We start from the raw sequence: 13,051 nt of genomic DNA, 5'->3' as shown, positions 1-13,051 counted from the left end.
GACGAGAATAACTTCCCAGAGACCATTACCACTCATTCCTGGAGTCAGTGCCCAGGGCGGTGTACGAGATCAGGACAATGTCCTTAGACTTGCAGAATGCCAGGAGCTCGCTGTGGTTGAGGTACGGGTGACATTCCAACTGCAGAATGCTAAGCAGCCCTGTTGGGCTGTAGGAACACCAATACCGGATATACAGGGAACGTACAGTGCTGTGTGGCACACTGTCAAAAATAGTTGGGAATACCAGTCACATGGGTCAACAGGTGATCGTCACCCTCAGCTGTGCTGGGGGAGCTCCCAGAGGCTTAGCTCTGCTTACTGCTCAGAGAAAGACAGCATCGCGGCATTGGTTAACAAGCTCAGATGACGAGGTCAGCAGACCTTCTCAGTCTCTCAGGCTGGAAACCATGTGATTGGATCTGCCTCAAGTGTTGAAGCTTTCCGTGCCCGTGTGAACACCCGCTGCCCCCCTGCAACCGATCAGCCTCCACTTGGCCAAATTCCAGTCCCCCCTGAGAGCTCAGGGAACCTCCAGCTTCTCCCTTCATTCTTCACCAATGACTCCAGTCAAAACCAACTTTCTTTCCTTTCTCTAAATTGGTGATCTCCTAAAGTGGAGGGAAAACTCCCACAGGGCAGAAAATATAACTGTAACTTTCATCTAAAAATAAGAGAAGAAAAGATGACTTACTAATGTTTAACCCCTGGATTGACTATCATCCTCTCAATCTGCATGGAAGGAGTTTAAAAGTAGTGCTGAGCTGTGCCAGTCATCTCCACGCTCCCGGGTTCTTTCATGATTCTCCAAGCTAAGGAAGTGTACATGTTCCTCCTTAAAGTGGATGTATCTTAACAAGTAACCTTCTTAATTAAAAAAAAACCTAACATTCTATTGTGGTAAAATATACATAATATAAATTTACCATCTTAACCATTTTTAAGTGTAAAGTTCATTGGTATTAGGTACATTCACAATGTTTGGGACTGATTTTGTGCCATCGAGAGGCTCAGTGGTTCTCACGGTGCAGAACTCAAGAATTGTTGGACTTAAAGATGAATCGCCCACTTTCTTTTACACACGAGTGTCCCAATTTTACTGACCTTTTGTAAGATAAGTCAGTAGTCTGCTACCTCTGTATTTCTAGGACCAACCACCATAATGCCTAATAGATTATACTCCAACCTGACCCTTAGATGTTTTTTTATAAAGTGACATAGCCTTGGGGACTGTCTTCAACAACTTGAAACACATATTGAAGCAACCGATGTCCAAAGGTACAACACAGAGAGGGAGTGCCATTGGTGACTTATTGAAATGAGGAAAGAGTAGCTGAAGAGGAGGGAGAAGAGGTCGGGGCGGGTTGCTCACGGGCTTGTACTTGAGCCCTGGCTTTTCAAGATCATCTCCAGCTGCCTTCAGTTAAAGCTGGACATGCCAATGGATTTGGCCAATCCTGACTCCTTACACTTTACCAGGGCTTGGAGAGGAAGAGGCTATGGGGGGTTATCTGTGTAACTGGCTGGAGAAGTGTAATAAATGGAAGCATGCAAAAATTGGAGGTTCGGGATGGGAGAGAAAACAAGACAGAGCAGGAGAGAGAAAGTTCGGAAAGATGCAGATGTCAATAAACAAGACAGAAATTGACCCAGTAAGAGGAGAATGAAGAAGGAATAGAAAAAAATGGGTAAGAAGCTCAGAATAAGAGAAGAATGCAAGTAGCCAGGACAGAGGTGAAGCAGCCAGCAAGATCTTCAGCTGGACACCTAGAAAAATGAGATTGAGTGACCGTGTAACAGGCTCCCAGAAAATAGGAAGTGGCGCTAGGTGGAACGTGGGAAACCGGAAGGTGGCTCCGTGTTTTCTCTTTGACCTCATTTCCTATTATTGGCCACCAAACTCCTTCAGCTCTAGTCACATGTGCCCCCTTGCTGATTCTCCAACAGGTTCTCTCCTACCTCATTCAACCAGATGGCCTTGGCCATCTTCCTGCCTGTGTCACTCTTCTCCAAATGTCCACACCACCAATTTCCTCATTTCCTGCCAAATGTCGCCCTCTCAAGGAGGCCCAGCCCACTCATTCTGTTTTCAGTTGCCTACCTGTGTCCCCAGCCACCCCACCCCTCAGTTTCCTTAATCATCTTTACTTTGCCTGTATCACTACCCTCCCATTCCCACCCCCGCAGCACCTATACTCCGGGGAGCAGAGACCTTGGTTTTATTCACTGATGTTGAGTAGTGAGTACATCACAGGCACTTAGTATTTATTGAATTATTAAGTGGATGAATTGTGAAAACTGAGGCAGAGGGACATTCAGGGACTTGCCTCAGTCTACACAGGTGGCAGAATTGGACTCGATCCACCTTTCCTGAATTCCTGTCCATCCTCTCTCCCCCAAGCAGAAGCCGTACTCACTGCTCACGTGGCACAGAGACCCACTGTGTCGAAAATGAGCTTTCCACGTGTGTCCTGTGGCAAAGCCTCCTCCCCAGGCTGGAACACAGAAAAGGAGGAGAGGTTGTACAAAGCTGTATCTGGCACCAGCCAGGTCATTTGGAGCCTGTAGACCTTGAGGCTAATGGAACAATCTATGCTTGAAACTAAACCATGGAAACAGAAAAGCCTGGAGACGCTGTCTAGCTCAGCCTCCTCTTTCGTCTTCATTTGGCTTCAGTCTGACTCTAAAGTGCACATGGAACCAGAGCACAGGCTTTCACAGACACGACACTGCTGACCATGCTCACTTCATCAAGGAACTAACTTCAAACACCGAAATCTGCTTTGCATCCCACCAGCATGGGAGGACACTTTGAAAATAAGTATGTACACATAAACGTTAAGAAGTGCACTTAGTCCAAGGTTTAAATAGTCCAACGGACAGAACTGCTTTGGTGCCAAAATAAGAGGGTTGACAGGGGTAAGAAACGGTGGTGGACATCGCGTTGCGGGTAAACAGAACTATTGAGAACCTACTTCATTTTGGTAAACAAGGGCTTGGAAAAAGCAAACTATTATTTCATAAAATATTTTGATAGAAAAAGTGGTTGAATGAAATGGCAAGGAAGTCAGAAAAATATTTCTTTATCTTTAAATAATAGCCAAAAATTTGTCATGTTTATGCAACTCTTCAAAAATACTATAGTTTAAGTTTTCATTAGGGAAAAAAAGAAGAACATATATTTATTAACCATCTAAAGTGGCCAGGCAGTTATCATGCATGTTTTATTTCTCTTCTACACAAAACAACAGATATAGAGATGGTTTCGTGATAGTTACTGCACAGGCTGCTTCCTGGCCTTTCTAAGACATCGGAGTAACTGATGAGCAGTGCGATCCACTGTTGTCTCTGTCTAGCGGGTTTTGCTTCTAGACCCTCACATGACTGGCTACCTCTCTTGCTTCACTTGGCAGCTTTTGTCACACTCAGAAAGGTCTTTTCTGACCACTTAAATTCTACTTCCACTCCCTTTCCAACTGTAACCCCCCCCTCTTATTCTCTAATTTAACATTCTCCATTTCCTTTATAGGAAGCATGTATTGGGTACTTGTTTTTCTACTCCTACCACTGTAGCTTAACGCCTCAACTTCAACACTCACTTCCAAACAGCCCGGCACACAACTGGTATCTAATAACAGACCTTTGGTTCAGGTCAAAACATAACATCTCATCAAGAAGGCCTCACACTCCAAACCACATCAGACCTTTGGGACATGGCCAGTCACAGTCTCCTGAACCTTAACACCCCCAAATTAGAAATCCACATGCCCCTTCTAACTTTCCCGTTCTGTTCTTGTCACCACTGCCATTCCTTGTCCTTCAGGTTACGGTATTAATATTAATACCGATATTAATAAGTCACTACAAGCCACTGTGATCACTGCGTCTTACATTTCCACAGCACCCTTCACAGTTTACAAAGTGTTTCCACATTTGCTATCACATCTGTTCATTACACAATGCTGAAAGGTAGGTATCACTCCATCGTTATGAATCAGATCACTGACGTGGGCAGGGTAAAAACTTTTCCAAGATCCCATAGCCAGTAAGGGACCAATCCAGGGTGCTAACACATTCCCAGACTTCAAATACACTGCTTGTATCGTTAGGCCGCAGACACATGTATCAAAATCATTGCCTTCCTATCTCCACAGCTGTCACCTCAGATTTGCTCATCATTACTTTGTACTTATATTACCACAAGTTGGTTGGCAGAAAGTTACTCAATGCATGCTATTTTACCTGAGCAACACTGCGAAGAAGGCAAGAGTCAATGCTTTCCCATACACAATACGGATGTATGTGCACATTAAACCAGCGCTCAGCCAAGTGCTGTTAGAAGAATCCTATCTGCTTATGACTATGCACCATGCTCTTCCTTCCCTGGAAAAGCTCCTTGCAGATCTACTTGACAATACAAATATAATAATAATTTGAAGTACCACGCATTATCTTGTCACGTTCCCAGTTATAAAAAAAACCATACTCCAAACGCTTTCTTTCTGAATCTCATTAGGACATTTACACGCCCACAAAAACCATGGTCAGATATCTGGCCATAGGTCGTTTTGGGACAATTCTTGAGTTTCTGGGAAAGTTAACTTCAGAACCCAAACTGATTCCTTATGATCTTGACGACTTCAGTGTTTTTCATTATACTACACTGCCTTCTTTCAGGGAATGTTGCAAGTTAGCAGAATTGTGCTAGGCAGTCTTATTATATTCAGCACATACGTCTTGAATTAATAATAGGTTAAACCATGAGAAAACAATTTGTATGTGGAAATGCAGCAGTGAGAAAGTACAGTCAAAGCATACCTTCTATGTTTCAACATCACAGAATGCTGATATTTAAATCATAACGATAATAATCATAATAATGAAAGACAGTACCTCAGAATCCCCAGGTGAGTTTACGTCTTCTTCTTCTCCTAATCCTGATGCTGTCATTTTGACTATAAAATGTAGTCACAGAAACATTATTGTGAATATTCATTACTATGCATTTTAAATACACATTCAAGTCCATCTCCATTTTTGAAAATAAGATAAAAGTAATAGTAGAGAAGAATTACAGAGGTTGATATATTTGTAAGAAAAAATGTTGGTAGTAGTCGTGATATATTTGAAGAAACTTAGCAAAAACAAAAGTACTTAATAGAAATGAATATCACATTTGGATCTACACAGGTTATGTTTTTTCTACCAGCATTGAAGCTATTAAAATTTCATAGGTGGTCACTAAAATTCCACGTCTATTATTTTTGTGAACTCCATTAACGGGAGTCAAATTATCGTTATTGGTGTCCTCTGGGGAAGCACTTTGAATAATATCCATACCATTTTCTTGTTTTCTAATTGGCGGTTTGTTGGTTTGTTCTAAAAACCCAAAATAAAACAAAAACCCAACTTAATAAAAGAGCACATTCATTTACTTGCTGACTGACTCACTCATTCCATTAGTTTTTAAGACCATAAATATTAACTGTATTCATCTAAACATAGGAATTAACCCCAGAGAACCTGAAAATATAAATAACAGATGTTGTCCTAATTCTAGTCTGGGTAAAGATACATGAGAACCGTTAGAAAAGTATCACTGGCTCTATGGACACTTGAACTGAATAAAGCACAGTAAATGCAGCTCAGCAGATGCAGCAAAGTTAGGGCTGCACCTGGAAAGTTATGCTAAGTACAGAGGGAAGGCCAGAGGAGGGTTCTAGAAAGGGCAGCAGGAACAAAAACATGAGGTATGAGTCGATATAGGAAGGGAGGGTACCAAAGGAATGAGGTAAACCAGAACCCCTGAGAATAGTATGGAGAGACAAAAGTGCAAGATCAGAACCAAGCCAGAGAAGGCAAGTGTCAGGTAGCATGTGAATTGTACCCTCATGTAATTGAGAGCCATTCATTAAGCAGAGGTGCTGCATCACTGGAAATATATGTTAGAACAGTGATTGCAGCGCAATTGAAACGGGAACATCGGGGATGCAATGCTCCAAAAGAGTACCTCAAAATAAAATGGAGAAAGTGAATTACGGTCATAACTTCTAAAACATGGTAGACACGTAGAAAATATGAAAGGTGGTGAGTCACTGGATGTGGTGATTCCAGGGAGAGTTACGGTCCAGCATTTTTCTTGCTTCAGTATTTCAATGGTGCTATTTGCCAGGTTGGGGAAAACATATGACAGAGTAGAATAGAGACAGTCAGGAAAAAAGAAAGGTTGGAGGCACTGAGTTCACTTGGAGACATGTCAAATTTGAGTCACCCAGGGGACTTAGAAGGAAAATCTGGGTAGATACATTTAAGTAAACACAGATGACTTTACTCAGAAAATGCGTGTGATTTAAGAAGATAGATGTTTATAAAACATACTCAGCTGATATCTTTCAATAATGTAAACCCTACACAGATCTTGTGAAACTTTAAAAATAAAACAAGAGCAGAGCTATAGAAACGTGGGATTCAATTCTTCAATGACATATTTCAAAATCTAAAATATAAAATACCCTTTTTTGGATATACGTAACTTCTTATTTCTGGGATATCATCATAATAAACACTTAAACTTTAATGAAAAAATTGTCAATCACCAATTCATGATGTTATTACAAGACAAGTATTTAAAAATAATTTTTGAAAGATAAGTTTAAAATAGTAGAAGAGAAATGCTTACGTGATTACAGAATCACGAGTCATTTTAGAGCACTGCTATATGTATGAAAGACATACAAAACCCCGTTTTAAAATTCATGTTGGTTTCCTTATTTCCCTGAGAACAAACACTACAATAAAAGTCTAATTACCTATCTACTGCATATGGCCTGGTAGTTGAATACTGCAGGGAAAATCTAGTGTAAATACAGTAATAAAACGAGGATTATCCAAGTTGAAGATTTAAAAGTCTTCATATACATCTCCGATTGTCATGCAGGACTGAAAGAAGAAAGGGACTAAGAAATCAAGTGATGAGGACGTCTGAGATTGAGATATGAAAGAATTTTCAACTTAGCTTTAACAACTAAGGACACCAAGTTAATGAAGTTTCTTAAGAATAATATGAAATGAACCGATTGCTGAAGAGGATTTGAAAAGTGAAAAAAAATCATCTCAGAGAGATGTTGTATACTCTGTTGGTAATGTTTTCTTCCTTATGACTTTATGAGTTTTTATATTAGTAAAATATCCTGAATTGTGATTTCATCCTTTGAGGTATGCATATGTGTCCACTAATGTGTCCACAGATATTATTATGAAAAGATCACTCAGCATCTCTAGCCCCCAAAGATCGGTGAGCTGCCCATCGTCTCACAGCTGGGAAATGGTGCAGTGTGGGCTCAAGCCCAGGTCGCCTGTCTCCCAAGCCAGAGACCATGTTCTGCTCAATCTGTTTTCTCCGCACCCAGCTCCCATGTCATTACGTCCTCTGTTTTGTTCCTCCCTTTTGTCCCCCCTTCCCAAACAAGGTCTGCAGGGAAGCCCTGTGCTAGACACACAGAGAACAGAGAGCAGGGGCCTGCTGAAGTCTGTGCGCCCTCGCAGCCCGGCTCAGTCCGATCCTCCCCCCCCCCCCCGAGCACGCTGCAGACTAGAGCCTGGAGAGGTTCCCAGCATCAGTGTTGCCAGTTGCAAATCAGTTGGCTGTTCTTCCATAGGGGACCGAATAAATAAGTCATGTGACTTCTGCACAGTGCAAATCTCTGCAGCCACTGCAAGGAACAAAGTAGCCCCTTCAAGAGCAACATATATACATGTTGTTAAGTGAGGAAGGCAAGAAACGTAATACTGACCATTTTAAAGGGAAAAATTGAGTAGAGTTTTGTACATTCACAATTTTGTACAACGATCATCTCTAGTTCTGAAACATTTCATGAAACCAAAAAAAAAACCCATTCCAGTTACACAGTCACTCCCCATTCCTGCCACCACCAGCCCCAAGAACTACTAATCTGTCTTCTGTTGGTATGGACTTACCATATTCTGTACATTTCAGATAGAAGGACTCATATAGTTAAAAACTTTTAAAAATAAGTTCTACTGAAAAAATAATTCATGTACTTTTTTTTCTTTTAGAGTATTACAGCTTCCATTTATTTTCTCATTCAACGAATAGTGATTAAGAATCTCATTTACCTAATCAGAAATTTTAATTAATGAGAAGTGGTATTATGCTGTGGTGACAGAAAGATTCAATTATTATTTTAGCAGTAGAAGACTAAATTGCTAGTATCAATCTATATCTATTAACAAATTCTGCTTTAGTATTTTAAGGGCAACACAATGTCTTTCCTCAAAGTGAAGCACTTCACAGGTATAATTTTTATTTGCTGGATACAATGTATGCTTTTAAGCTGCTACAGCAAATACTTTTGTAGTATACATAGTTTTAATATTCAAGTACATTCAACATTTCACTGTCATCAAAGATCTGAACAATGAATTTTCTTTCAGGAAATTTGAAAACTATTTATCTCTGTGGATACTTCTGTGGCTGCTTCAATGTTTTCAAGCTGAGGCAGTCTTTCGATTAAGTGAGTGCATTCATTGCTTACCACCTTATTGGTCTCCTTCATCATAAGGGCTACTTTCTCTGTTTGAGATTGAAATAATTTTAGGATATCCTGAATCTGGTCTTGGATATTAATTACTCTCTTTGCATTGTGACTTTTGTTGCCAGCATCGTCCAGTTGCTGTCCAAGCAACATATTCTCACTTTTTAGGTAAGAATACCTCTCCTCTAGGCATTCCAGCTTTGCAACGTATGTATTCACTTTTCTTCGTTCACATTGATACATGTGTTCAATTTCCGTTTTTGACACTCTCTTTGGTCTAGGTCTCTCTGAACGCGTTCTATCAGCAAATTAGCTTCTCTAAGAACTTCTCTTCTGTGATGGTAGGCAGTTTCTAGGCTACGGAATTTACTTTCAGTATTAGAAGGTTGTTGAGAAAGAATCTCATTGTTATGTGCGAGGTTAGATAGATCGAAACTCAGTTTTTCCCGTAAAGCAAACAGTTCCTCTCCTACTCTCTGGAAAGTAAGCTGTATGCCTCTTTTCGATTCCTGACTCTGCTCAAAATCTTGGATAGCAGTAGCCAGTCTACAACGGTAGAATTCAACTTTTGTTTCCAGTCTTTCTCTGTTTTTTATTTCACTTCCCAGTTCAGAGGTTAGTCTTTTATTCTCAGCTGTCAGAACATTCAGCTGTCGATGATACTGAAATCTGGTTTCTGTTAGCGTTTCCTCAAGCATTTTTATTGTGTTTTGAGATTGGTCGATCTTTCCTTCTACAATTGGAATATGCTCAAAACACATTTTTTCCATTTCCCGTTGCTTATTTTTAGCTGTGTTTAGTTTCAGTCTTGATGTGGCAATTTCATGCCACAGATCTTATTGTATTTCATGACTCTCAGAAACCTAAGTAAAAGAAAAAAAGACTTGTAGCTAGCCCTTAATGAAATGACATATTGTGATATCCTCTCAAATTAAAGAAGAACCTATATGTTTATATAATGAAAAACTTGCAATAAATGGCTATCCCACTGATTGCAGTAAGTGGATATCCCAAATCTCCAACTTTATACGAGCATAAATTCATCAACGTTCAAAAATTTAATATAAGATGCTGAATCCATGGAAGTGAAAACAGAATTTTCAAATCCTAAGAGAAGTTTATGTCTCAGATTTGGAAAAGATACACAATGAGAAGGCATACATGATTAAGAAATCTCAACACACTTTAAAATAGAGTTTACAGTTTGAGAATATAGCAAATCCACAGTAAAAGTATAAACTCTGCATATATTCGGATACATTACATTTCCTAAAATATTTCACTCCACCATATCTTAATTAGTGAGTACCTACAGGGAACGTAACAACTTTTTTAAAGATTAATACCTGGAGAAGAGGCAAACTTTAAATTATTAGGAGCCAAAATCATTGACATGAAACAGAAAGAAAAACAAATTCATAAACAATCATTCAAAGTATATACTGTGGATGGGTTATGCATTCATAGAGTTACCTGGTGCCTCCTGTTCCAATTGATTCTAATACCCGCTGAGGTGAGCGGAGAGAAACAATGAGTACTACGGACTGATTTCCTACACCAAAATGAAAGGAACTACAAACTGAATGCTTGTACGCCACCCGGAAGTTCTCATCGTGCAGGGTGTGATTCTCTTAATTGGCAGGTGAGTTGATTTCATGACCCCATCCTCTCCCTGAATGTAGACTTGGAAGTCAATTACACAGAGGTCCCAAGGCAGAGTCCATCTCTAACCTCGGCCTTAGTGAGTTGCCATACAAAACTCCCAATTTTGAACTACTGAGAATGATGACTCCTTTCACACGAGTCCGACTCGGTGGTCAGCATTTGCACAGTGTCCATAATTTCAACCACTTAATCGTCTGATTCAATAGTCGATGGTACCTTCTTTGTCATGTAAGAAACTGATAACAATGAAGAACCAAAATATATTCAGGACTTTTTGTTTTGTTTTGTTTTGTTTTTTGCTTTTTGCCTCAATTCCAGGAATAAAATTGATTTACAAGTAACTATAGATTCTAACAATATTTCAAGTTTTGTGAGCAGTTCAAATGTGATGAAAATAATATTCAATTATGACCTATTGACTCTTAAAAGGCTACCTGGAAAGTGAATTTCAATGGCCGTGTTACACTATTGATGCATAAAAAATGACATTGTACTAGAAATTTAAAAGAAAATTTTCACGTACATGATAGTGGTTATTTTCACTTCCATCAAGCCTCACTTGCTCTTGCTCTGATTCCATGCTTACGTGTATTTCTGCAGATAAATCTATACGTTAGTTATAATGAACTACTCAGGACACTGATAAAAAGTATAATCTCTATAAAAACAGAAAATAACATGTTATCAATAGAGAGTTTAAATTAAGCTTAGTCTTTCACTGAACACTGACTGAAAAATACTTCTGATTATCTAAAACTGCAACAAACTATTTGGGAAATAACTGATGTCAAAAAGTTGAAGGCATACAAACATGTCAAAATCCACGTATCAAGTCGCCATGTACTCTGTTCTCTACCTCCTAAGAGTAACTTCAGATAAGCAGCCCTATATCCTCCCTTTCCCCAAACACGCTACTCATTCATAGTACACGTTACTTTATGTGTCCTATACCTGCCATTCACACAGATGCAGTCCATGAAGTGTTGCCATTCAGCAATTTCTGTTACATAATGTGTTTCCGATCACAGCTTTGGTTCTTAATAGTTAAGATTGTTCAGGCTATGGATGCCTATCTTATTATCAAAAGTTATATCCAACCACCTATTTTAACTTATAAATAGACATGTAAAATGTGGGTTTCAAAACTTTTCGTGAATGGTACTACGTCAAATAAGAGACCACTTATTCCAAGGAAATGGTCTTTTCTAAATGCACCAATATCTACAGAATTCATCCTTTATGCCTTACATAAACAGAACTTCATACGACAAATGACAGCCTTGGGTGACCTTATGTCTTCCAGCAAAGATAGGATCAGATTAGGTCTGATCTGGCTACCTCCAAAGGGTACAGAGTGTCACAACACAGAATGGAATATAGAACAAAATTATTTTCCTTTTTTAATTAAGAAAATTCTGCGATTGAGAGTTTTTAAGACAGGGGCAACAGAAAAGAAACGACTCTAGAGGTGAAGCTTTAACCTGTTACAACACGAGGAGTAGCTTTGTCATGTCACATCCATGATCCCCGTATGGGGTTTCAAAAGGTAGCTCTCAATGTAATGTGAGAGTCCCTGAAGTCCCAAGATGTATCAGTTCAGGGGCCCGAAGAGGTCAAAACTATCTTCTCAGGAATACTAAATATCATTTGCCATTTTCACTCTCATTCTCTTATAAGTGTCCCGAGAGTGATCGACAACCACAATATGTGGTAACATCATATTTCTCGTGGTGACTGGGTCATATCTCTAAGGGCTGATGGAATATATGACTACATGTTCTAGTACTTTAAATTTCTCTGTTTTAATTTCTAATATTGCAAACATCAACAGATACTCCTGACTAACACAAAACTCTTTGGAATCTCAACAATTCTTTCTGTCTTTTTTTTTTTTTAATTCTTAATGGCGAAAAGGATCCTAAGACCCCAAAGTTTCCAAAGATTGTGTGTATCAAATATTCATTATGATTAATTCTTCCGTGCACTTTAAATAATCAAACACACCATAAGCTCACCAGCCCCCCCCACCCCCCACACACACAGAATCTGCTAATCAGAACATCAGGTTAGCCTAAGATCATTGGTATAACAACACTAAGAGACGTAAAGTAAAAACATACATTGACATGTTAGCAACTGGAGGCTCCTTTAGGTAAAGGTCAACATTCAAATGAGCATTTTAGGATACTGGAAAAAAGTTCGTATATGATAATAAACTTCGGGGAACCCCTATTAAATACATGAATTCCAAATTGGGAAATTTAGAGTTCAAAACACAAGTTGAAACGTGTGCTTAGTTAAAGAGCACATGTTTTAAATCTCTTTTTCTTATTCTTGTAAATATCTTTTTTCTCAAACATGGATACCAGCAATGACATCTATATTATTTACGTGAAATCAATCAATTACATTTGTAAAACGGAAACTAAAAGGTATGAGTAAGAAGAAGACTGTGAGCACGTAAAAGATAATATTTTTTATCTGAAGACTGGGTCAATAGGAAAGCTGAGGATAGAATCCACAGCATATCTTGACTGCAATGCATCAGAAACATTGATACCATCAGACTACAAGTATTTATCATGTTCTTCAATTTGACTGTAATTGAACAAGCACACAGTTGTCATAAGAGTTCTGTTGAATGCATAATTCATTTGTCAAAGGACAGAGTGTCATGAATCCATCAGCTGGGATATACAATTATAGAATACCAGTTTATAAAAATATTCATTTCTTTTCAAACCAATGTGGGCTACTAGTGTGCCTACACTTCTTATATCATCTACTTTACAGCCATCGAGCAGTTTCTCAATCTGCTCGTGCAAAAAGGTGTA

At 39.1% G+C, this 13,051-nt stretch overlaps 2 protein-coding genes across 19 annotated transcripts in view; both read right to left on the bottom strand.

The window, feature by feature from the left end:
- Window positions 1-13,051, bottom strand: part of LOC308496052 (aldo-keto reductase family 1 member C15-like) — a gene marked incomplete at its 5' end in the record, with an annotated part of 236,040 nt that continues 222,989 nt past the window's right edge. Inside the window, one exon of the mRNA XM_081044654.1 lies at window positions 1-139. Coding sequence (XP_080900780.1) covers window positions 26-139 — 114 coding nt within the window. The 3' untranslated portion in view covers window positions 1-25. The remainder of the gene's footprint in view (window positions 140-13,051) is intronic.
- LOC308500436 (ankyrin repeat domain-containing protein 26-like) overlaps window positions 8,072-13,051 on the bottom strand; it is a 185,809-nt gene continuing 180,829 nt past the window's right edge. For 15 of the 18 annotated variants that reach the window (XR_013993729.1, XM_081055285.1, XM_081055284.1 and 12 more), the window contains 2 exons: window positions 10,741-10,811; window positions 8,072-9,415 (listed from right to left, as the gene is read on the bottom strand). Coding sequence is in view for 15 of the 18 variants with exons in the window: in XM_081055285.1 (XP_080911411.1) it covers window positions 9,389-9,415; window positions 10,741-10,811 (98 nt within the window). In the remaining 3 variants the exon portion in view is untranslated. The remainder of the gene's footprint in view (window positions 9,416-10,740; window positions 10,812-13,051) is intronic. The other 3 variants (XR_013993730.1, XR_013993731.1, XM_081055279.1) reach the window with 1 other exon arrangement.

The sequence above is a fragment of the Rhinolophus hipposideros genome (genome assembly GCF_964194185.1).
Source record: "Rhinolophus hipposideros genome assembly, chromosome: 1".
Taxonomy (NCBI): Eukaryota; Metazoa; Chordata; class Mammalia; order Chiroptera; family Rhinolophidae; genus Rhinolophus; species Rhinolophus hipposideros.
This window is presented reverse-complemented; position numbering and strand designations above follow the sequence as displayed.